Source organism: Watersipora subatra, chromosome 9, assembly GCF_963576615.1.
Source record: "Watersipora subatra chromosome 9, tzWatSuba1.1, whole genome shotgun sequence".
Lineage (NCBI taxonomy): Eukaryota > Metazoa > Bryozoa > Gymnolaemata > Cheilostomatida > Watersiporidae > Watersipora > Watersipora subatra.
In genome coordinates, this window is record NC_088716.1 from 46,596,683 (window position 1) to 46,623,875 (window position 27,193).

The 27,193-nt window shown below is 34.6% G+C and overlaps 1 protein-coding gene and 1 long non-coding RNA gene across 2 annotated transcripts; one reads left to right on the forward strand and one right to left on the reverse strand.

The window, feature by feature from the left end:
- Positions 1–2,080: 2,080 nt before the first annotated feature.
- LOC137405368 (uncharacterized) lies at positions 2,081–5,097 on the forward strand. Its single transcript, XR_010979752.1, has 3 exons — positions 2,081–2,239; positions 2,797–2,903; positions 4,902–5,097. It is a non-coding gene; the product is annotated as an uncharacterized lncRNA (long non-coding RNA).
- A 3,141-nt stretch (positions 5,098–8,238) lies between these two features.
- LOC137403563 (sulfotransferase 1C2-like) lies at positions 8,239–24,152 on the reverse strand. Its single transcript, XM_068089518.1, has 8 exons — positions 23,952–24,152; positions 16,445–16,638; positions 15,786–15,986; positions 13,484–13,539; positions 12,001–12,162; positions 11,709–11,858; positions 10,411–10,480; positions 8,239–8,813 (listed from the first exon to the last, which is right to left on the reverse strand). The coding sequence occupies exons 2-8, from the start codon at positions 16,617–16,619 to the stop codon at positions 8,704–8,706; spliced, it is 924 nt and encodes a 307-aa protein (XP_067945619.1). The 5' UTR covers positions 16,620–16,638; positions 23,952–24,152; the 3' UTR covers positions 8,239–8,703.
- Between the last annotated feature and the right edge of the window lie 3,041 nt (positions 24,153–27,193).

Below are 27,193 nucleotides of genomic sequence, written 5' to 3' on the forward strand. Positions count from 1 at the left end.
ATGTCTTACAGCGTTCATGGGTACACATAACATTATGTCTTACAGCGTTCATGGGTACACATAACATTATGTCTTACAGCGTTCATGGGTACACATAACATTATGTCTTACAGCGTTCATGGGTACACATAACATTATGTCTTACAGCGTTCATGGGTACACATAACATTATGTCTTACAGCGTTCATGGGTACACATAACATTATGTCTTACAGCGTTCATGGGTACACATAACATTATGTCTTACAGCGTTCATGGGTACACATAACATTATGTCTTACAGCGTTCATGGGTACACATAACATTATGTCTTACAGCGTTCATGGGTACACATAACATTATGTCTTACAGCGTTCATGGGTACACATAACATTATGTCTTACAGCGTTCATGGGTACACATAATATTATGTCTTACAGCGTTCATGGGTACACATAACATTATGCTTTAGACTTCACATGACTGTTATATATTTATACTATCTGAATGCCTGATGTTGCATGAGTAATAAAAATGTTTTTGTACAGAAAATTTGTTTTTAATCAATATGGTTTACAACATTCCTCATTATAACATTTAAATGAAGGTGTTTGTTTATTTTTGTGTGTGCTATAAGTTTAATTAGGTTTATGCTATATATACATATGTATTTATAGTTTTTTGGGAAAATCGGAGCATGTATTTTTCTTCTAGTAAAATCTTTCTTTCAATAAATTAGTTCAATGCGCTAGCTAGCTGAAGCGTGGGTGTTTTAACCATTAGAGATTGGCTGGTGTAATAAGTATGTGCACAATTATTCTCTAGTATGGCAAGTACGCTCTGTGGTGTAGTGAATAGCATACCTGTCTCTAGAACTGGGGTTTCCAAGTTCACCTACAGTGCGAAGCAGCTTTTTCGTTCCTAGATTTTAATTGCTATAACTGGACATTCAAACGACATATGGCAAATAACACTGAGATTTCTATTATATATATATATATATATATATATATATATATGCTACAGACAGTACTGTTTCGGCTATTGAAGCCTCATCAGTGCAGCTCAGAGCTCAGGCAAGGGACACAAATCCCATTACCAATGAGAGTTGACTTCCTGCCACGAAACAACTAAGTTGCCTCGCAGACTTTAAGAAAGTCAATGTGTTGGCACCAGAGTGCTCAAATCACAAGTGATGAGCTTTGCACAAAGGCTAATAATGCCGCACCTCTCACAGAGTGCTCAACCAAACCGAAGTAAGGGAGCATATACTCATGCTACAGACAGTATTGTTTCGGCTATTGAAGCCTCATCAGTGCAGCTCCGAGCTTAGGCAAGAGACACAAATCCCATTACCAATGAGAGTTGACTTCCTGCCACGAATATATATATATAAATATATATATTATATATATTTATTATCATATATAATATATATATTATATATATATATAATATATATATATATATAATAGAAATCTCAGTGTTATTTGCCTTATGTCGTTTGAATGTCCAGTTATAGCAATTAAAATCTAGGAACGAAAAACCTGCTTCACACTGTAGGTGAACTTGGAAACCTCAGTTCTGGCCCAGTTCTGTAGACAGGTATGCTATCCACTACACCGCACAGCGTACTTGCCATACTAGAGAATAATTGTGCACATACTTATTATGCCAGCCAATCTCTAATGGTTAAAACACCCACGCTTCAGCTAGCTAGCGCATTGAACTAATTTATTGAAAGAAAGATTTTACTAGAAGAAAAATACATGCTCCGATTTTCCCAAAATACATGTACTATAAATACATACATGTATATATATATATGTATATATGTATATATGTATGTATATATATATATATGTATATATATTATAGATGACGATAGAATAACTCATTAATTCATGGATAGTTTAGCATTTATCAATTATTAATTATTTCTTCAAGAAACCTTGTGTACAAATAAGTATGGAATCTAGCCTAGTCCTAGACAAGGATATAAATACAATTATGGTATAGTGTCAGTATATTTTCAACAGTTACTTGGCTGAAGGCTGTTGTAAAAACCAGTTTCTAGTTCTAACCCCTGTTACAAATTACAGTCATTGATGAACAGTCTGAAAAAAAGAAAAAACCAGTCAGACAGAAGAGCAACCGTGTTTCAGCCAACTTGAGCAGCGGAGATGGGTCTATGGACATGGCCAACCGATTGAGCAGACAAGGAGTAGAAAACTCAACTCAAAGTGAAATTCTTCACATGGTATAAGCCAACAGGCATAAGTAGAAATACATAATGTGCTTGTATGTAATCCGCTGAAAGAACAGATTGATAGATAATCTAAAGTCGGTTTTAGTGTAAACCAAAACGCTAGAGAAGCTATCATGATATGAGGTTTGTTAAGCGCTATTTTAAGACGACCTTTCTCAATGATTTTATACATTTGGGCCTTCGTTAAAATCATGAGATACTTACGTGTAGGTGTCTACTACCTGATCTGTTATTGCTATTGATTACACAAATCAAATGCATAACCCGCCAACCCTTTATGGGTATAGATAAGAAACAAGGTTCATCACCGTATTAATAATGGGCTGCTTTGCAGAAAAGCTCAATGTGATAACGCCAAACAAAATGAGCTCTTCTAAAATAGTGGTATTTTTTAAATTCTATTTTGCTTATAGCGGGCTGCATCGTTTTAAATTTGAATGAAAATAAGCCAATGCAGCCTGGCTTCAAATTTAATACACCTGAAGTTAACTTTTTTGCAGTTTGTTAGAATTATTTGAATCTAATTCAATTTTATTAATATTGGATAGGGGAATGGAGAACCTCAGGTGACAAGCTCAGATGACAACCTAACTAGGAATGAAGATGATGTACTCTTAGGTGATGGGAGTGGAGAGGAGAGATAGAATAGCTACTTGTAAGTAGAAGTCAGCAGTGTTATCTCACTCACCCTGTTAGCTGAGTAACTGAGCTGACTCGAGCCAGCTAAGCTGTCAGTTTAAACTGGTTCACTCTACTCAAGGAGTTTCCAATATGTAGTAGTTTGTTACTCAGTTGAAACTTCTATTGCGTTCACAAAGGCAGACAACTGTTGAACTCGGAGGCCTGGCTACAAACACCGCATTGGCAACGCATTGTCAACGTGTCGTTTCAAAACGAGCATTTTGGTTTCTGTTTGCTGCGATAAAACGAATGAATCTTTCAAAAACTTATATCTCTTCAAGATTAGTTGAATTTATTATGGTTGTAATTGCTGCATGTGAAAGCATGTTTTTATGTTAAGGTTTTGTTAACTATTTAGTTAAAATATGGAAAATCTGAATTTGGTCCTACTATTTTTTGTATTCACTTTTCTTGTTTAAAACTTTTTGTGTAAAGTTTAGAATTTTCAAAAATGTTCAACTCACCTCTTTTAACAATGTTGAAGTCGAGATTATTTTACCGTAGTGGAATATGTATAAGAGTATATATGGGGTGATTAGGTTGGTATAACAAGTTGTTGAAACTTGTGACACCAATTTGATAACATACCACTTCTTACTTCAACTCCGTGAAATTCCTTATAAGTCTGTCATGCGATTATAGGAGACAGATATTTTAGCTATCCTGAACCGACTTTGCTGAAAATTGACAGATTTAAACATTTACGTAATGCATTTATCATGAAAATGCTGAATATAAATACAAATTTTTGTATTCATTTTTCATGTTCAAAACTTTCTGCGTAAAGTTTAGAATTTTCAAAAATGTTCAACTCACCTCTTTTAACAATGTTGAAGTCGAGATTATCTTACTGTAGTGGAATATGTATGAGGGTATATATCGGGTGATTACATGTGGTTGGTATAACAATTGTTGAAACTCGTGACACCAATTTGATCACAGATCCCTTCTTCAAGACCACAAAAATTATTGTAAGTCTGTCATGTGATTGTATGAGACGAATATCTGAGCTATGCTGAACCGACCATTGCTGAAAATGGACAGATTTCAATGTTTATGTAATGCATTTATCATGAAAAAGCTTAATCTGAATATAAATCTTAGTCTGTTGTTTGTATGTCTAGCTAGAGCTAGTAAAGTCTATGAATGAAAAATTCCTCATCACAGAGGATTTGCCTTCGGAACCTCCCATTCACAAGGCGATAATCTAACCCATTAATCTACACGGGATACAATGGATGCATTAGGCAAATAGTCATCACAGGAGTTATGCTCTCATAGCGCTTATTAAAAATGTTTAGCAATACCTATATTAGCTTACTCAAATTAGCCAATAGCAACTACATTACCTGCTAATGTTTATAAGCTGTTTTTATTACCCGTGCAATGCCGGGCATTAACCTAGTACATTATAAAACGCAAATTGGATTTTTACAAACTGATTGAAATCTTGACTAAAACTTGTCTCTCATTTAATTGTAAAAAAGTAAAACATCAAAATTCCTTGCTGGCATTAAACCGACCTGCTAACATCACATGTTTGTAAAATAATTTACTGTACAGCTGTTTCTATTCTTATTTATGTTTGTTGATCAAATTATGACAATAGAAACTAACTTACTTTCATAATTTGATAAATAAATAACAAACTTTGTTAGTCTCATCCGCATGAGTAGACAATGCAGACAATGCCGGTGTTAGGTGTAGAGTTGACAGTTCCGTTCTGCTAGCATGAAAATAGCATTCCTCATATTTGAAATATAACAATAATACGTCATGTTAAAAAGTTATATTTCTACATTCTTTTCAGAGAATCTAGTTTACTGAATGTTAAAAAAAGTGAAACATTTGCAGCAGAATGTCAAATTCAGTTTAAGATACGCTCATTCCTGCTTTAAGTATATTTAAAAATATGTAACATGTACTAAGCAGTTGCTTTTTTATCTATGACCTGATTTTCTTTGTATTGTAGATTTGGAGATACTTGAGCTTTACTACACGGTGCAAATGAGTCTATTCCGGAGGCAGGTGCTCGTCATTACGATTGATATTTGTTGCTAACCTACTCAAGGTGCCAAAGAACAACGTCCTTTTTCTTTTTCTGTTTGCAGTTTTTGCCCAATATCGCTTTATTACATAAAAATACATAGTCATTTTTTATTATTGAATGGTGTCTTTTTTGTTTCACTTGCAAGTTATACTCACAAAATGTTCAAACGCTGCGGAAGCACTGGTGAGCTTTATAAACATCCTAAATATAGTGAACAAGCAATAAATCTAAAACAGCTGCTAATAGAAATGAGTTGGAGAAAATGAGAATAAAGAAAGTACAAGTAAAAAGAATAAAAGAACCACAAAAGAATTAAATGTGTAAAATTAGAAGAAAGCATGTCGTGTGGATGTCTCTACAGAAGTTTTGACATTGGCAGAGGACCAATGTTTAGTGTGCAACTGCGTCAATTTGTTGTCAAGTAGGTCAGGCAGACCTTTTTATAAGGTCATATAACTTACGCAATAGCCATGCTATACTGCGTATCGAGCCTGCATCCCTACTTTCATGGCTAATAAATTGTGACAATTGATGAAATCTTTACATATGCATTTTTTATTTTCTTCATTATTACTAATTTCAAATTGTTTATGGTTGATGCGAATAACACAAAACAATTACATATATGTTTGCTTGTAGTGCAGCAGAGTAGACCTGCCAAATGATATTGGATAGGAGTTAGAGCTGTAGGAGTTTTTCTCTTTCGCAAAGGAGTGACAACTCATAAATTAATATAACACATTTCCTTCCCAAATAAAAGTTATTCATAGTATACATGTCCAAACTATCAATCATTACCATTACTATCATCAAACTAATATCAGACTACTCAGTAAAGAACATGTCAACAATAATATACTCGCTTCATAACACTTAACACGCCAGCTGCATGCAGATGATCAATTGAATAGCTTGTCACATGTTGAAAATCTTCAAATACTTCATACATTCTTATTCTTGCTGCATAGTGTCATAGGTCAGACATAATTTTAAAACATAATACAGGGTCATATGTCAGATATAATATTAGAACACAGGGTCATAGGTCAGATATAACATAGTGTCATAGGTCAGATATAACATTAGAACATAGTGTCAAAGGTCAGATATAACATTAGAGCATAGGGTCATAGGTCAGATATAACATCAGAACATAGGGTCATAGGTAAAAGATAAAACTAGAACATAGGGTCAGAGGTCAAATATAACATTAGAATATAGGGTTATAAAAATGACACAAACAGTCTTCGTGCCCAGTCTTTCTTGAAAGAAAACTGTCTGATTACTGGTAATAACCAAAAAAATTATAACAGTCAACAGCTTTGATGTTTCAGAGTAGTGAGATGACATATTGTTAACTCTGATGCTTCAGGGTAGTGAGATGACATATTGTTAACTCTGATGTTTCAGAGTAATGAGGCAAAATACTGATAAGTAATGTTTATTATAGTACAACTTTCAGCTTACTATAGCTTTGAAACAGGTGTCACAGCAATATAAGTAAAATTAAAATCATTGATTTAAGTGCGATCAAATCTCGGTTTTCAACCTTAAATCTGCTCTAGAAAGCAGGTTGAAAAGTGATTCGTTCAAAATTAAAAACTAATTTTTCTATCATAATGAATTTAAATAGATTTAATTCATTCTAAATTTAGAAAACAATGTTATAATGCATTTTTAATATGTATTTTACATTATAAACCATAGACACTTGTAATAAAAGAGCAGGTAGTATGTAAAATACTGTGATAGTCTCATAAAGAATCTATTAACAGACTAGCTTAGATTGGGGAATATACTGTAGTGCTTCATCTGTAGCAACTAGTACTCCAGCCTTGTTTACTCAGTCTTGAGTACTGTGTAACACGAATGAAAATGTGTAAAAATAGACAGAGTGTTCTACTTCAATAAAATATATTCTTTCTAAAATAAAAATCAAACAATTTGTGTTTGGTTCTATCAATTAGAACATAAGCATTATGGCAGCAAAGGCTAGTCTACGCTAAGGGCAATCCTGGATAGAAAGCGAGATCCAACTGAAACTATGCTACGCCTGCCCTGGAAAATGGGCCAACCTCCAGTGGCCTTGGAGCTAAAAAGGGGATCGAATAAAAAGGAGGCCTCGGAGTGAGAAAGCATCACTTGAACAGTAGTTACCCGAGGCAATCTGGCCACCACTGATTCCCCATAGAGAGGTAAAGCCAACAAAAGGTTTCAGGGATACAGTAAAAGAGCTAGAAGACATGCAGCTCCAATAACGGGGGCCATTGGAGCGGGACACTAGCGATGACAGTAGCACTAAATGTGGCTATTAGTCAGATACGGCCAAATCTTGATTTTGCCAGATTTTCCTAGCAAAATCAGGATTTGGCCGTCAGAAGATGTGCAGGTAAGTGTGTTTTCTGTCAGAAAACACACTTACTTGCCTTAAGTGGCAGGTAAGGAACAATTAGGTCCAGTTGGAACTTAGCCAGCCCTGCTGCCAGTCAGCAGCTAGCTGTGCCTGCCTTTAAAGCGACAGGATGGTCTGGCTCAGGGTCACATACGAGTAACATCCTGCAAACTCCGACATTCAAGCCAAGTACCCGCCGAAGATGGTAGCTGCCCTTTCCTATCAAGACTATCTTCTGGTCTTCCTCCTAATATCAGAAGAGTGAAAGCCGAGCCGGTCAGCTGCTCACTAGTCAAATCTGGCAAATTGATCTTTTGGCAGATCGTCAATCTGTCAAAAAGATCATTTGTACTATTCGGTACTTCTCCACAGATACCATGGATCAGGTTACCAAAGCCCTCAGGCAATATAAGGACTGGTGCGGGATCTGAGGCCCCACGACCAGCTACCGGAAGAGTATGTCAAACGTACTATAATACTGCTGCGTTCATGTGTCCATCCAAGTAAACTCTAGCATGTCTCCATAGACTAGGCGACTTTCCACCAAAAAGTATACCACGGAGAGAGGCACAAACCAGTCATTTACTCAGTAGACAGCATCGAGTTGGACCATTTCCTGACATCCCTTCTCTCACGACAGAGCACAGACTACAGCGGCGCCAGAAGGAGCACCCTACCACCAGCTCAGAAAAAAAGAGAACCTGGTTGGACTTGTGCCTACACGACGGCCCCTAAGCAAGATGGATGGCCCCTAAGCAAGATGGACGGCCCCTAAGCAAGATGGACGGCCCAGCCAATACAATATTTTTGAAATGACAAAAGCACATGATCAACAGTATAAAGATACTCATTGCAAATTTGAGGCTGTATTATCTTGGCTTATTTGACAATACACTAACACATAATTATCATCTTTGCTCCTTGGTGTTACACTCATACCTGGTACAGCTAATACGGTTTAGACATGTATTAGATATTAAAATGCTTCACAAGCAGCAATATAAGATATACTGCAGGAAAAACAGCTAAAACAGACAATGAAAATACAGTTTCCCTCAGTTATTAGAAGAAATTGTGTATTAAAAATATGCTAGACAATAATGGGGCTGCGTATTGTAATCAGAAGTTGCTATCAAAAATACATTTATTACAGAGCATAGTTTTTTTGCTATTACATAATATTTTGTTAGTAAAAATACTGGTAACAAACAATATTACTAGCTTCATATGACTAGGAATGTTTTTCAGCCCTTAATGGAGAGAGTTTAGGGTTGATAATATAGAGTCACAGAAGTTCTGAATAAACAAATAATATATTTGTCAATAATAGATCTATTCATATCTGAAAGGAATACTTTTTCCACCTTCCCAGTTAGTCAAGAATTCATCAAACAACTCATTATCAGCTACAGTGAAGTGGTTTTTCCATCCTCCAATTCCACCTACAATATTGTTAATAAGCAATTTGTCCAACTTTGACATTTTTTCATGACGAATTGAAGAGTTTGCATAAAATTCAAAAGAACTAAGGCTAATCATTTATAAAACTCAAGTCTTGCAAAAGCTGAAGCACACTCGATGTGGAGAATGACAATAATCTCCCCTTTTGTTATGGTTGATTCCACGACAGTCAATGAGTACATTTTAAAATAAAATCAAAAAAGCACTGGAAGTAGCGAACTTGATTTATATTACAAAACAGTTTGCTCAAAAAGTGGTCAACAATATAACTTGTTTTAAAAAGCCACACTAATTAAAACTGTACAGTAAGTAATATGCAATTTATACTAAAAGCATTATAGGAGAAAAAATTAGCAGTTATATATGTCAAGAAAGAATTTTGTGCACAATTTATACAGTTCTAGCATTTTACAACAAGTGCACCTAGTGTGCTCCAGCCTAAATGATCCTGTTGTTGAGGTGAAGCGATCTGTTAACACTGCTAACACAATCTGTTAACACCATGCTGTTCAGCAGAGCCTTTTATGCAAAATCACCAAATCACAGGTCATTTGAGACATCTGTTTGCTTGTAACTGGCCAAAATGTACATGATTAAAAAGCAACTACAGTTTTGACAAATCATTTGATGATATGTTAAAATGATCACACATTATTCTTAGCACCTGACCAATGAATAATGGCGTCACATTATTCTTTAGAGCAGCTGACCAATGAATAACGGCGTCACATTATTCTTTAGAGCAGCTGACCAATGAATAACGGCGTTTGAACCTGACATATAAACATTCATGCGAAAGCTGACAGCTGAAAGTCTCAGTTATTCTATTGAATGAGGCTAAATCAGAATTGAGGTCAAGGACTACCTTCACTCACACCTCCTTGGATTCTATCTAATGATATCATTCTTTCAATGAGTGTGTAGACTTGAAAAAGAAAAGTATCTTAGCAATGTGAGGGTTGAGTTTGTCATTGAAGCTCAAATCTAGTGCTAAGTTCATGAATTTACTATTAAAGTCATCTGCGTAAACTGTTAGCAAAAGATCTTTAATTTAGAAACAGACCTTGATTGGGTGAAACATTTAGGAACTTAGACTAGCACTGTGTACATAATATTGCGCTATTCTTTTTACATGTCATCAAATTATTGGCTGGAAACGTAGTCTTTTTCGAGTCATGGCCAAATATGCAAGTACATTTTCATTAGTCGCAAGCAAGCAGTTATTTTATATGAACTGAAATTTGGTGCTTTTATATAAAAAACTGCGTAAAACCATGGAGCTAATAGATTGTTTCCCCTGAACATGGTCCACAGAACCTTAAAGACATGTATACCCATCATAGAGAGAGAGCCAACACAAAGTGCAATAACCTGCAAGGATTAAAAAACACTTTGTAATACATAATTATAAAACCAGTATCATACTGTTCTTTATTACAATTATAAAACATTTTCTAAAACTTATATGAAGAATTTCAATCAACTCACAGTACTGGTAGCTGACAAAAAAGGAAAAGTTTACAATCATAAAGAAAAAAATACTATATTTGTTTATACACTGTTTGAACTGAAACTCACCTTTTCTGAATGTGGTCTGTGCAACGAGCGCGCGTTCAACTTTTTTCATTTCTAGTGCCTCACCCTTTATCTGAATTCGAATAAAGTTAAAGATTACATAGTCTCAAGTTATACATCTACTAGTTAACACGCTAACTGTTCACAAAATAAACAATTAGTAGGAAGACAACATTTGAAACACTTGAGGGTGTGCTAATCTTCAACTGCTTACAGGTAGAAATACATTTTATTGGTTGGGCCGAAATAAATCAGGGCAATACGTACAATATGAGTAGTATATAAATTATATTTATATTATAATTATATATAATTTAATATATATATAATTTAATTTATAATATATTTAATTATATATAATTTATATTATACTATAATATAAATTTATTCATTACATATATTATATTAATTGTAAATAGTGATACAATTGAAAAATTGAAAATAGTGATGTTAGGAATAAACGACAAAACCTTTTCTTCTCAATCGATGACCTCGTAAATTATTGACCCATAGCTAAAATTAGCTCCTAAATCCATAGAGATGTTCACTGACTCATTCCAAGTTTGACAGTAAACGTTACATTGAATTGTTGTATAAGTATCAATAGATGAGAACATGTGCAGTGACCTATTTCTGCTTTTATTGAAATTTTATATGGACAAAAACATTGGAAGCACAATGGTTGCCCAAAGTGAGCTTTTTCAACAAGCGTAAGACATGAATAACTTATAGCATGTTTTATTTATAACTGAATAGAATAGCTTAGTGAAATATGGAGATCATACATTGATAGCAAATAACGGGCTGGCAGAAAATACTCGGTTATAAAAACAACCAATCTAGATACTCTCTGAAAAAGTCATCAAAGATATGAGTGGTTGCCGCTCAGTCATACGGCACAGAAATTGTCAACTGATTCAAACAGAATTTTCTTAGCTTACAAAAACACTTGCATGCTTTGGTTTGAGCGTGTAAAATGTTAGCCACAAAGTTCTGCAATATCAGTCGACAGAGTGGAACACTAAATTAAGCATCCTTATTAGAACCCACCTTAGCAACGATGATGCCAATTTTGATAAATGCAAAATTCAAACATACCACAGCCAACATGAGCTTTAAATTCCATGTGAAAAACTGGTTGCAGTAAGCTATCAAATATACTTGCATGCGCTATAAAAAGTGTCAACACTGAGATATGATGCAATAATTTCCTAAAATGTATAAAAACTTTGATTAATATGTAAGGCCTAATATCGCAAACAGTTGTGTATAATTTGTGTAGATTTTGACTATAAACATACCACAGCCAACATCTCTCCAGATGTTGCAGCAGCAGTTTTTGCCTTTTTCATCTTGTCAAAGCTGGTGGCATCAGCAATCTGTTGTACAAGCTCAGGAGATCTGTCTTTACCCATAAATTCATTCAGCTTTTGGATGGTTTCCACGGGATACTGTAATATGACAGAGTCACCTATAAGCTCTCACACCATCAACTACTTGGTTTTTTGTCAACATCTTGCCCGAGTACGACATTGCAATTTCAAAATCAAAAGTGTTCCAAATTTAATGCAGTAGAATTGTCAATTATAATACCATTATGAAGTCTTCATAGAAGACAGCCAGTACGTTGGCATCATCTCTCCGAGACCACATGTACACCAAATAATCAAAATATCTTCCATATGGTGTGTCCTTATCATGAAGAAATTCTAGTAGGAACTCCCCAAAACTCATACCCATGTATTTCTTTATCTTCTACAACGACCAGTGGAATTATTGATATGCTTTTGAGCACCCATATTAGTGTTTCGCTATAGGTCGTGGGCTTCAGCAAAATTGCATGCTCGAGTACGCATCTATTTTTCAACACTGGCCAGTGCAAGTTGCAAGTTTTAAAACAACATCATTCATCTATCACTGCTTTTCCATGCTACAAATGGGTTCAGAATTGCTTCCATTCCAAATCATAGAAACGGTAAAATCCAACGCGTTCAACATTGTTTCACTTCGCCAAATTTGTGCCAAGGCATTCAGGCTGAGAAAGGGAGTCTACTTTAACAAGATTTGTTTTGAGGGTCATCGCAAATCTGGGAAAGATCTATATAGTGCAATTCCAAATTGTCGCAATGGTAGGTTGTGAAATCATCAATAGCAGACGACTCTGAACCCGTTCTTAACCTGGGAACAGTGTATGCAAGGCAAGACTAATACTCAAAGGTGGAGGCCATTTGCATACCTGAATTGTTAGTATAATTTTATATAGCTTATATATATATTACTAGCGGACTGCCTGGCATTGTACAGGTATTAAAAATCAGCTTATAAACAATGAGAGGTATTACAGTTGCCTGCCACTTGCTATTAGCCTGGCACATTGTCAATTGCTAATTTGAGTAAGCTTACTAATAAAAGTGAGCTACTTGCTCTCACAATTGAGCAAGCATAAAATTATGCTACTAAAAGTATTATTATTACAGGTTTATAAGTAAAAATAAAAGAGCTAGTGAAAATTACATATAAATTTCAAAAATATTGAAGTAGTAAAAGGGATGTAAGGTAAGTTACTCTAAACTTCCCGAGTTTGTTAAAGAAGTTATGCCTCAGATCTCTATCACCATCTCTGAACCTATCCACCACATACCTACTCTTTTATTGGTCTGTCTCTATGGTAAAAATAAATACTTCTTTTTACTGGCTATCATTTCATGAATTTAGTCTTTTACACATAATTCAATTTCTTTACATATAATTTTAGTTTTTAATACATAATTTAGTTTTAAATACATAATTTAGTTTTTAACATATAATTTAGTTTTTAATGCATAACTTAGCTTTTACATTCATTTTAGTTTTGCACAAGTAAATTAGTTTTTTTTACACATAATTTAGTTTTTTACATAGTATGTCTGCATATATTTTGAAATAGAGTACAACAGTTTTAAAGATAAAACATAATGTTTACCTTAACTAGCAGCAAACACATCAATATTACAGTAAAAAAAGGATTTGAATACCAGAACACATATTCTAACAAAACGCATACGAACAGACTAAGTTGAGTGATGAGTATACTTACTAATCCTTGCATAAACTGATACTTAGACACACACGTATCTTTAGGATTTCTTGCAACTAAAATAATAAATAAACAATGATAATCAATAATAATATTAATGATAATTGATAATCAATTTGTGTAAACATGTCTGTATGTAATGTGCAGCTCCTGGATCAGCGTAGAATCATTTTTACCAAACTTCTAAGTGAATTCACTCAGAATCTTTGCTTAATTTTCACTACTTGAATGCAAAATATAAGCTGATGATCAATATTAGCATAATTCAAACCTCATGAAACTTTTACTGTTACATGATTATGGTCTGTAAAATAATATAATGTTGTATAATGTTTATATTATCTTGTAAAACACTGTAAAATAATGTTCATAATGAAAAAATGTTTCCATGTGTTAAAAAAACCCCTTCAAGCTTCATTCTGTGCTGCTCCTTTTATAAAGTAAGTCACCTAATGAATTTGTGTTACAAATAATTATAAAACCAAAAACAAAAATAATTTTCCAGGTACTATAGTATGCTGGATATTAAGTTAAATTTTAAAGTGTTGAAATAGTTTTAAAAACTTCAACAGAAACAAAATGAAGACATATTTAGCTTGACACCCTTGAAAAATGTTTGAAAATGAATGACATATCGCTGAGGTAATCTGAAACTTTCAAAACTAATTGGAACACATTCTAAAAGATGATTTCAATGACACCTGCTGACACTTTCTACACAGACCATAGTTTGTTAAAACTTGCCAACTCCATTGTCACTGTGCAGTCAAACTTTGCCATACAAAGTTAAACCATTCTGATATTTGCCTACACATGATCATCATATGTTGGAGTGAAGATTTTTATGTGAATACATTGGACTTCATTCACATCACTCCACAGCCTAAAAAACTTAACGATAAGTATTTCGTACTTCTAGCATTAAAACCATTCCTCACAACATAAATACAAAAATATGAGAATCCAAAATTTTTTTTAAAGTTTTAAAACTAAATTAATAAAGAAGCCATAACCAAGTTTTTAATTTACTTTATTTTATAGACCCGCGACAAATACTGCAGGTAATTAAACGTACCATTAAAAATGCATTGTATAAAACTATGCAAACCCTAAACAATCAATTTTTTTTACTTTGACAATTGAACTATAGACAGCAAACTAAATAAATAAAGTAATAATCAATAAAGAAAAGTCATCAGTATGTTAAAACTCATCTTGGAGAAAATATTACTATTATAATACAATTTAATTTGTTTAATTTATTCTGTATTCTGAAAAACATCGATAGCTCCTTAATAAATACTGCAAATTATAACGCATAGCAACAAAATAAAATAAAATGCTTTAAATAAAACTAAGTAGGAAATTAAATTATATTTCAAAAACTAGATTATTAAAGTAATAAATAATTAAGAAAGGCTTGCATTGTTACTTTACACACGAAAAGACAAAAGACACGAAAGCAGGTGGAAGCTTGGCAATGCATAAGTTGGACAATTATAGAGTAGGTAATAGAAATATGAAGCGTAACCTACACTGACTTACGCTAAAGACATTTTTAAATAACTTACGGCAACTAACTTACATATTGTTCTATTATTTCGATATTGTTTCGTTTTAAATTTCTACAGCTTTTGACTTTCATTTACAAAGCTGTTTTGAGAAATTTTAGATCTCTCAAGTTGGAAGTTAGCAAGTATGTCACGACAAGTATTCGTTCAAACTTTACACCAACAGTTACTGTCAAAAAAGAATTTTGTAAAGGTAATCATAAGACAAGGTTAAACTACATTCTGAAAACGTTTCCCAAAAAGCAGGAACAAAACATCAGAAAAATTTTACACTGTTCAACAGTAAATTAAGAGTAAAACACTGTTGTCAGCTTATATATTCAGCATGTAACGAACGCTTTAGCCCAATATTTAAACTATTGGGCTATACACTATTACTATATAATAATATATATTATATATATATATATAGATTACTATCGCTATACAGAAAAACTATTTGAGGTAAATACTTCCCAAACTAGCATAGCACAAGCTTCTCACAACAGCTTTCCTTCTGAAAGTACTTGATGTGCCTCAATAACCACACTAGATATACAATATACTACGGTATGTTGAGCTAATAACTAGACATCTGATAGTTTACCTAAATACAGTTTTTTAAAAAGTATTAAAAGTAAATAAAAAGGGACACACTATTATCACATTATATTTAATTGGGTAAAAACCACTTTACACTATTTATTTTACACAAACCAGCATAGCGCATGCAACCACAATGGATAACCTACCTATTACAGTTTTGCCTTTCCTAAACTCTGGAGGAAGAACATCAGTTCGATAGTGGGAGTTGAGGACTCTTGGTGAAGGGAAAGCCTGTAAACCGTCACTGATAGGAATTTGGTCAATCATAAGAGCAAGCTTTGCAGTGGTTATATAGTCAGGAGAACCTTTGAGTAGCATCATCATAATCTCCCACACCAAATTAGTACCTAAGAAGACGGACAACTCATGAGACATAAACAATACAATAGATTTTATAGAAATATAAGTTTTACAAGACTGATGTGAATGGTAACATGAAAAAACAGAACTTGGTTGCATGACTTTATGGTTACCGAAAAAGGTCATTTGCTATGATGATACCAAATAGTTGTCTTCTAGTAAGAACTGATAACAAGAAATCAGAATTAGGAGTTAATTTTCTATCTACGAGTATTTGAAAAAGCAGTTTTAGAGATTTAGTATCTCGGGACTAGGTATGTAAACGATACACAGTTTAGAGTCTTAGTTAGTTACGTATTGAGGTTTTAGTGTATGGACATCTAAACATTTGTTCAACAGATAATTAGATGTCCAAAAACTAAATCGTCTACACTTAGCTGAGACCCTAAACTGTGTATTGATTTCTTAGTTACTTATTTTAAAATAAGTGGGTCATTATACTTACCTGTTTTGGGATAAGTAGCTAAAAGAAAGTCTGAATCGTTCCATTTATAAGTTGCCAGCTCAGCTTTTACTCTGGGAAACAGTTCTGGTCTTTTCAACATAGCAGCCACTCGAACAGTCTGGTCGTCATTTGTAAAATACTCGCCAACATTTGCTCGAACAGGAGCAGCTTCCATGTTTTGATTATTGGTTGTGCTATAAACAACGATGACAATAAATACAATAACTAATGACAAACATCCTTGACTCAGACTTGATCAGTTGTGAGATGCCTTGATAAAAATTTACTACAATGACTACTGGCAACTGAGCAAGGCACATACTAATTTAAATATTTGTTTCCTCTCTAACTCAATACTTGGAGATATTCTGTTACTCTAAAGCAATTATCGCTGCTCTGTTCTTCTCGTTAGTTCTGTATCACAGCACAGTACGTAATAGGTTTTCAGAGAAACGTAATTACAACATCTTTTTACTGCGCCCTAATACAGATGATAAAACAATTCACAAAAAGATCAAGTTTCCAAACTCCTGTTGTATATTCGAATTATGATGTAGCCGGAAACAGAAATAGGACCGCATTGAATGTATTTTAGACCAAGATGAGACTTTATTTCTAAATATAATAAAACTTCAGCAGTTATGATTGAATGCAACGTAATAACATACCACAATAATTTCACAGATCACTTAGTGTTGATGGGATATTGAGAAATACCACTTCTAGTGGTATTTTTGTTAAACAATCCGAAATAGTTAACTTTTATAACCACCCGTGATCAGACTTCAAAATTTATTTCAAAGTATCTAGCATTGAATGTAGTATTACATCAAATTTACAGGAAACCAAAAACTTGACAGCTAAATGACGACAGCGTGACATGGTCTTTGGTTATTCATTTTTTATATTCACAAAGATTTTTGCTGACATGGAAAAAATGCCTTAATCTATATTTCTCAAAGTTTGTGTGTGGCTGTGTTTGTCCAGCTATAGCTATTCAAATCTTGGAATAAAAAAACCAGATTGCAGAGGATTTGATCTTTGACGCTCCCTTTCGTCAGTCCGAACCCTTACTAATTAAGCCACACGAGCTAGAAAAGAATCCATTCAGCGATATAGGTTGTCATATGGGTGCAAATACGCTACCGATCTCCGTTCCGACGCAACGTCATGGAGAGTGGTAGCGTAATTTTATGCATGCTCAATCATGAGAGCAAGTAGTTAGCTCTTATTGGTAAGCTTACTTAAATTAGCCATTGGCAATTTGCCAGGCTAATAGCAAGTGGCAGGGAACTACATTACTTCTCATTGGTTATAAGCTGATTTTTAAAACCAGTGCAGCGCCGGCAATTCCGCCAGTAATCTATATGATTAATAAAGCCAACCTTGTCTGTGTGTGCGCGTGTGTGTATGTGTGTGTGTGTTAGTCTGTTTATGTTAGTTCACAATGAACCTGTAAATTAGATTATTTCTTATCAATGTAGTAGAATTATAGAATTAGGCCTCTCAGAAATATGTCATCTGTAACAGTTTTAGTACTGACTCACATTCATTAATCAGCCTAAGTAATCATAATATGTTTTCATAACTTGTTGTTCTGGTATAAGGTGTGTTATTATAAAGCAATTCCGCTGTGGTTTTAGTAACATGCTGTTGTTTGTTTTTCAACTTTGTTTCGCTGGAAACAGTGAGCTAAGAATGCTTGAACAGTAATGCAACCTGTAGTTGAAGTACAGCTTACTAGGTTTAGTAAAACAAGATATGCTTAAGCTTACAGAACCACCATATGCACATCTACTCCTGTTAAAACAATAACTTTAATAACAATAACAATACCGTACTTTTCGGACTATTAGCTGCTACTCTTTTCTGACGATTTGAGTCCAGCGGCTTATATGAGGGTGTGGCTATTTTGTGACTGTTTCTTTCACCGCTAGAGCGCATTAACCAGAATCTCCGGTTAGTGCGCCTCTAGCAGTGAAAGAAAATGCGAAACAGTGCCTAACGGTACTGTTCCGTTAGACACTAGGTTAAAAAGCGTCGGTTAATACGAAACAGTGCCTAACGGCACTGTTCGGTTTTTAAATAGCAAAGCTACTGCCGCGTTAAAAAGCACCGTCCTGAGTTCTGCGGCCTATACAAAGGTGCGGCCTATGTATTGTTTTATTATCATTTTTTGGAAAATAAAGCAGACGCGGCTTATATAGGGGTGCGGTTTATAGTCCGAAAAGTACGGTAATAACTTTCATTGTAGGTTGTGATTTCGATAAATGCAGAATGTTTAATACTTGGAGGTGGCTTGATCAAAACAATTATCTACGGTAGATCCTTATGAAGGTGTGACAATGGTATGGCATCAGCAGCACTTTGCTGAAAAATGTTCATAGTTTGTGCTAAAACAATTTTAATATATAGTACCATTTAAAGCTAATTTGGTCTTTGGAAGATAATTATTGCAGCTGAAATCTATGCAGATTTAATATTGAATGCTTATTAGCACACGTCATTAAACAGCTATTAAGTTAATGTAGTATGAATTTTGACAGTCTAATAATACGCCATAACTATATGAAATTATTAATGTAGATTTAGAATTTCGTTAAATTCCAAAACACAAAAAATTATGGTGGACCTTCATTAATTTACTAACAATGCATTTCAACTTAGAAAGACAAGTTCCATAAACCTATTTGAGCTTAATTTTTTTGAGTCCTTTATAAATTTACACTACATATTAATTTGTTTGACCTTGAAATACCATTATGTAAGATACAGGTGAGCACATGATTCTCCAAAGTAAAGACCAGTAAATCGATCAATATGAACTTGGCTTTGGTATGCCATCAGTATGTAACATATTCAATGTAACACAAGAAAATTGAACCTGTGTTAAAAGCTGCAATGCTATCACTCCCATTACCATATCTATGTTAATACACAAGCCCTTTTGCACTGAAAATGACAGCACATTGCAGCAAAGTTGCTACATTTGATCAACATTATAGCTTATCGCCAAAACTTTGTGAAATACTGTAGGAACATGAGCTTATCTTTCAGTTTTCTCCTTCAGAGGGTGGGCTACTCTAACAGAAATGTTTCATAGTCAAAAATTTATGCTGAATTCAATTATAATGTTTCTACATCTATGTGTTTCGACATTTCTGAGCCAGAAAGCACTTTTGAAATGAAAAGGAGCAACTCCAAGTTTGCTAAGAAAACCTTACATATCAAACAAAAAAACTATCTAATAATCTCAAAAAATAATAAATGCTTTTATTTGAGATTAGGTGAGTCAACTCTCAGCATTTCTTAACCCATGCCAAGGATGCAGCAAGACCGCTTGTTTCACTGTCTTGATCAGTCTGTGAATGAAACCTTAGTCAGAGTGACTAAAGTTCTATTTGAGACAGCCAAACAGTATTCAAACAGATGGTTGATATTGGAAGAAGAGAGCATTCAATGTGAAATTGCTCAAAAAGTGCTAAGCATTAGGAACTTTGATGAGAGTTCAGACTTCTTACTTATGTCAATATGCCTGTTATAAAAAGTATTGTAACAAACTCGTTACGGAAAGGGTTGAGAGAAAACATGAGAAGAGACAGAAATAATGTGATACAGCAAAAGAGGTGAGACTATATATTTATTACTTCACAAATTCATGATTATTACTCTATGATGATGGTACTTTGGTGAGAGAAAATAAACATTTTCATTTTTGGCTGCACATTTTGTGAGCAGCAAAACTAACTCTGTGCAGTTTACATGAAGTGCTAAAGACTACAATTTGGACATAACTGTATAGATAAACTATATGTATGATCTGCAAATTAAAATGTGCTCAGATTTGAAGAATTACTTGTCATACCTGTGTCAATCAGGTTATAGTATTGCACAATGTTTTTAGCCTGCCACTAAGCGTACCAGGTCTACTGGTGTACGAAGGCAAATGTCTAATACTGCCAAAAATATGTGTCATCTGTTTGAAGGAAGACAGATTTATCAAGGATGCAACCAAAAACATGTTCGTTACACACTAAGTAAAGCACAAACCATAACTGCTGGTAAGTAGGCCTTGTAGTGCACAAAGCAGTTAAAAAGTAATTGGTGACTTATTAGCTTCTTACTGATCTTCTTTGAACTCGCTTAAAATCAGGTGCCTACAATATATCTTTATTTGCACAGGGCTATCAATAGAGAGTGTTAAGGTGAGATCAGATGGTAAGAAAGTGTTGGACTTTATTAGTGCAAATGATGACCTGGTTGCCTGCAAAGCAAGGTACCACAGATCCTGATTCAGAGAGTTCACTCATAAACCCAAAGAAAATCAAAGGTTAGCGACTGAATGTTTATGTCATGATGTCAATTTAATTTCATCATTAGGCACATATAAATGCTTAGGCATCTTTACTAGAACATCTCATCTATTTTGAAAATAATTAAGGCCTGTCTGCCTCATGCTCTTTAATTTCACACACAAAACCTATGATACAACTGAAGCATGGACCTGTTTGATATGTATTTTGTCTTAACTGGTAGGGCTAGATGATAACTGATGTTAACTTGTTTTTGTGCTTCATTTGACACCTGTTTTATGCTTTCCATTTGTTCTCCAGTGTGAAACTATCTGATTTGTATGAGAAGACATACAAGACTCACTTCAAGCCGCTGGTAGAAAGACGGTTGATTCAGCAGAAGAAGATATATCCCCTCGCTTCTCTAACACGGATGATCACAAAGTTGGTACAAAACATGACAATCCAGCTGTGGACGAGATAAGGTTTGTTAAATTGATGTCTTTGCATTCAACGATTTTGGAAGATTTTGCCAAGGTTTTTGTTTTCATTATGCTCAAAATTTTAGGATTTCAATTTAGGCCAAGGATTTATGAGTTATATAGCTATGAGGTTACAATTGAAAAATTATAGTTCTAGAAGGCAATATTGAATCTCACCTATCTACCTTTTGTTTTCTATGTACAGGTCTGATTTCCTTAACAGCAGACTACAGCGTGACTACCCAACATTGATCGACCAAACTCAGTCAAGAAAAGAAGGCGTCAATGTATACCATCCAACAGCCGTTTGTCACAGCAGTGATGAAAATACAGATGTTGAAACTTCTGAATAGGAGCTTTCATCTGTCACCTCCGGTCTGATGAAAATTGATAATAATGTGATGAATCCTACAGCAACAGCGTATTACACTCAGCTCATGCTGCATAATTCTATTCAGAACCATTCCTATGAAATGCCGTGGCCCTTGACATCCTCATTCGTCAATCTTGAGTCGTTTGATGATTCTGTTCCTGATGAGATCATTGAATTTGTAAGCTCACTACTGTGATCTCGGTCTGGTATGCCTCTCATTCATGCTAAGAAGGTGAAAGTGACCTTTACTTGCCAGGATTTGCTAATGCTTGCTTCTACTAGAAAATTCAATTCTTCAAAAGCCATGGCACTTGGTCTTGTTAAACATCTCACTGGGTCTAGAAAATTAATAGATATACTTCACAGGCTTGGTCATTGCGTATCATATGACACTCTTCGAAATTATGAGACATTTCTTGCAGTTCATGCCCTGTTCAATCGTAACAAAGCTCCAGACAAGTTTCAACATGAAAAACCCATAGTGATGGTGTGGGATAATATTGATTTCCTGGAAGCAACTAGATCAGGTTACAACCCAACAAATCATACCAATGAAATCTTGCTTCAGGTTCGTTCTCAAGCTACCCAACAAGCATCAAATAATGGCATAATACTACTTAGTAAAAAAGAACTTTTGACTCTCCAACAGTTACTTATGTTCCAGTGTCAAAATACCATGTAGCAGACTATCTATCTACTGTTATCGAGGTGCACTTCATTGATGAAGTGAAATACTTTAATAAGGCGTTCTTACCAAAGTACTCATCTGTGAATCGCATACGTGACACTCATAATGATGACCCAATCCTGCAAAAGGTAAGAGAATTCTGTTAACACGGCTAGCCAGCCTACAAAAGTGAACATCCATCACTTACACCTTATTTTGATCATTAGCGCTATTTGACTGTATATAAAAAAGTGTTGCTCTATGATGGGAGGCTTGTGATACCTAGCAGTCTCCAGCTGGAGATGCTCCGATCTTGTACACGCGAGCCATCAGGGCATAGCGAAATGTGAAGCGCTAGCAAGGAGAGATAAATGGTGGCCATGTATGAGTGGTGAGATAGAAGTAGTAGTGCGTAAATGCAACATCTGCCAACAAGTTCTCCCTACTCCAAAAGAGACACTGGCACTCAGTTCCTTCCCTGATCGCCCATGGGAGACGTGGGATGGATCTGTTTGAATTAGACAGGAAGGTCTAACTTCTGATTGTAGACTACTACAGTCGTTAGATTGGGTTTCATGAAACCACTAAGAACCAAACTTCAGTTAGCCCAGTAGCCATCTTAGACAAAGGCTTTGCAACACATTGGTTCCCAGACGGTATCAGACAATGGTCCTCAGTTTGCATCACAAGATTTTGAGCGATATGCAAGAGACAAAAATTTTACACTCATTATCTCATTACCCCGCTATCCAAGGGCTAACGAGGAGGCACCATGAAGCGCCTTATGATTAAGACAGGGGACTTCTCCATAGCTCTGCTGAATTATCGATCAATCCCTCTAGAGAATGGATCCTCTCTCTCACAGCTTCTGATGAGCCGGTGTCTCAAAATTCGTATTCCCATTCTTCCAGATCACCTTATGCCCGCTCTTGCCAATCAACAAAAGATTTGCAGCCGTGAGAATGACAAGCGCAAGTACGCAGCGGAGAATTACAATAAACATCATCGTACTAGAGACCTGAAGGTGAAACCAGGTCAACAAATATACCTCCGGAATCAGAAGAACACATGAGTAGTCTTATGACAGGTAGCTTATTGTTCTTATGCTATAACCACTAAAGCAGACAACACACTACGCCGAAACAGGTCAGTTCTTATTTCAGTCACCTCAGGTACTCAGATGATCACACCAGCTAAACTACAATGTAGACCAGTGGATATACCAGAAAAGGGGCAAGATATTCAGTCTCCGAACATTAGCAGTAGACCCCGACGTGATCGCAAACCACCATCATATCTTGCAGAAAACTATCAAACATCCCTAGGATAATCATGACATATATGTCCTATGATGTACTTTTTGGACTGAGACAATCCCTACTGATAATCATTTTTATTCTATCTTTTGTTTTTGCTTTACACATTTTAAGTTGCAATTGTTGTGTTTCAAATCCCAAAAAGGGAGATTTAGTGGAACTAGACTGGCTTTACTCTAAGTGTCGTCTTTTCTTGCTTATGTTGTGTTACGTGGTTTTAGGCTCGACATAGGGGTCATCCTGGGCGTAAGTTAACAAAAATAAAGTACGAGTAAAACTACAATTCTTCGAGTCTACGTTTAACCACTGAAGAGCCAAACACAATAATACTACAAACATTGTTACAAAACACTGTATTACATTATCCATGTGCTTACCGTAGACGCAAAGATGAACTATTTGTATTTGGTGTCAACCTATTTATTGTTCGTCACAAATAAATAGGTTAATAAATAACTTGGTCGGTTAAATATTTCGCTCAATTTTTGCATAAACTCAGCCTGACAACACCAATTATTTTATATTTTATTTATAATAAGCATAGCATTTCAATTGTTCGTCATTAAGTGCACCTCATCCTTGACCCACCCACATCATTAATCATCATTAAGCACGAAACTGGCTTCGCTGATTGTTGTCGGCGCTCCTGGTAAATGTGAAAAGAGGTCACCGGAATATTTCGTCATAAACGGGAGACTCGGCCAGTATTTGTCTTTATAAAAACCATAGACATACACATCGCAAAACGATGTACAATTTACACGTAAATTAATGTCTTAGAATTATAAAAGTCTAAGGTCAGGTATAATTGCAATTATACCTGACCAAAGTCTAAAACTATTTTTAATCAAAATAGTGTTGAGTCGCTACAGTCGGCGCGTGTGTTCTCCTAGGCAACGGTATGCTAATTTTATCGCAGAAGTTTCGCAAGTAATTGCTTTCCATCGTGTAAGAAATCCTTGATTTATTAAGTAATCCACGAAAAGAAACAAACGGTTAGTTTGATACCAGAATAACACTTTCATTAAAACTAATGTTTGTTCATAATCGATTATTTTAATTCTACTACTAGTAGCGCAATGCTAAACAAAATCTAGGAACCCCTTGATTTTCTTGCTATTAAAATGTGCATGTTTTGTTCTTATTGTCATACATAGTAGCAAAGGAAAGCTTACAGTTTTTAGTTTAATATTTTGTTTGTAAAAGATATAAGGAGAAGATAATAGGCTTAGCAACAGCTAATGTTTGGAACTGACTGGTGGGCTATAATAACTAAATTAGGGTAGTATTTAATTAGCTGTAAATCAGATTAAAGAATGATAGAGTGATTCAGTAAAGTATTACACAAAGCCTGCTAGTTTCAACAAGTACCAACAATTTTAGTAATGTCAAACGCCATAATGCATGATAAAATTGAAACAAAATTTGAGCATGTCATCACTGTTTCGAACGCAAATGTAGTCAGTATGGAGAAGCAGTGTGGTGGAAGTCAGCCCTAACTAGCCACTTGCAAGTGGGTTTTGTGTACAAATTGTTATATACTGAATAATAAATAGCTCTCATGCACGACTGTAATTGTTGCAAGCAAGGTGACTTATTAATAAGTATGGCTCTTTTTTACTCAAGTTCTATAAGCATGGAAAAACAGAACGTTTAAGTAAAATTCAATGCATTTAAGCGTAATGATTTTACAAATAATAAAAACAGTTGCACTTATAAATGCAAAAGTGTCAAAGATATATAAATAAAAAAAGCTGTGCCAAGGTAAATTAGATGTTACTACACTGCTCTTTACAATGATAAGGAACGTAATTCTTTGCCTTCTAGTTATTGGCTTTGTAGTTTTCTCTTCCCCGCCACCAACACTGAAGCACAGTTGCTTATATAACAAAAGCTGTAAAAAGGTTTTAGTCTATGAGGTTTCCATGCAAGCTGGCTTTTGAATTACATGGCTAATCAGAGAATAACTGAACGCCTATGGCACAAAGATCAGCTTGGTGAATCTATCACAGCATTATAAGCAAAGAGTGATCGCATAAGCTAATCTTCTGCCAAAAAAGTAAATTATTTTAAAAAATCTTAAAAAAGCAGCTAAAGAATTGAAGCTGTAAAAAAATTGTGTTTCAATAGTGGCGGTACTTGGAGCCTTAAGGTTTTGAGGCAGGTCTGAAAAGTGGAAGACCACTATAAAATTCAATAAAACTTTGGTTAGGCTTTCACTCAGAAACAATATCAATTAGTTTTAAAGTGATTAAATTTTGGAAAGATAAAGTACTGAGGCTAGTACATATTTACAAACCACAGAAAGATGAATGCTGGAGAACAGCTTTCTTGCCAGTTTGCAAGAAATCGCTGTTAACAGATGAGCACAAACAAAGGTGATTAGACAAGGTGAAAGATGCTTAGTTATGTTTAAAGTTATGCTTAGTAGAGGAAAGTTTTATTTTTAAAGGAATCTACGGGCACAACACTCAACTATCATGGCAACTCTCAGGCCCGTAGGAAAGTGTTTAAATGCTGGAGATTTGCGGGATAATGTTGATCCAAAACAGTATATAAAGATACTAATGGATGAAATTTTGAGGAATGCCAAATATCTCTTTGCAAATGGCCAATACAATGCTTATGAACACTTTTGGTGAAATTGGCCTGCCTAAAATCTAGACTCAGAACGCAATTGAGCATCTTTAGGAGCAGATTGATAAACAGCTGATGAGAGACAAACCAAACACTGAGACAGCACAAATTGAAAAGATCACCAAGGTGTTGCACCGGACTGAAACAAGTGAATGCATATAGAAGCAAATAAAAAGCATGCTAAACTTGTGTGACTTTATGATCAGGTGCTAGAGTTACTCTCTACGGCATAAAATCTCACCCTTATTAAGAGTTGTTCATTCAAACAAATGATACAAATACACAACACAATGCATTTATTAATTTCTAATGATGAAAGTATTTGCATTTCTTTAGATATTTAGTGTCTAAAACTAACCTAAGACAAATTTATTGTCTCGTTAGAACAGTCGAAAGTCCAAAAATCATAACACTTTTTGATTGCTATAATTTTGTAGAGCCGATGCCATACTTTGGCCTGCTCAAAAAGTAGCAGACCGCAAATATCATATTGATGTATTTTTCTATTGTTATATTATTTGTGTTTGTTGTTTATTTTACATACCTAATAAATGTTGCAAATGTTGTAAATTACAATCACGAAAATGACAGCATAGCCTTGTAAATGTACTATTATAATATTTAAATGGGTCAATAGGTCAGTCAGTAGTCATAATCATCCCAACATAATCTTTATTATGCCACTGTATTAGAAATATTGTTGTTATTAATGCAGACATACATGGCTTGAACAACAGTGTTTGAAATTTAATTGTGGATGTTTATAATAAATATGGTAAAACTTGAAATCATTGGTGTTTAAAATACATGCTGTTGAAACAAAAATTTTGTTATACATTCTATTGCTCACTTGTCAAAGACTGGAACACAAACCTATAAAATAAATTGCGACTATGAAAAGCCAGTAAGCATTTATTCCAGTTAAATCAACTTTTGTTACCAAAATAATATAAACACTTTTTAAGTAAATGCTTGATTTGTT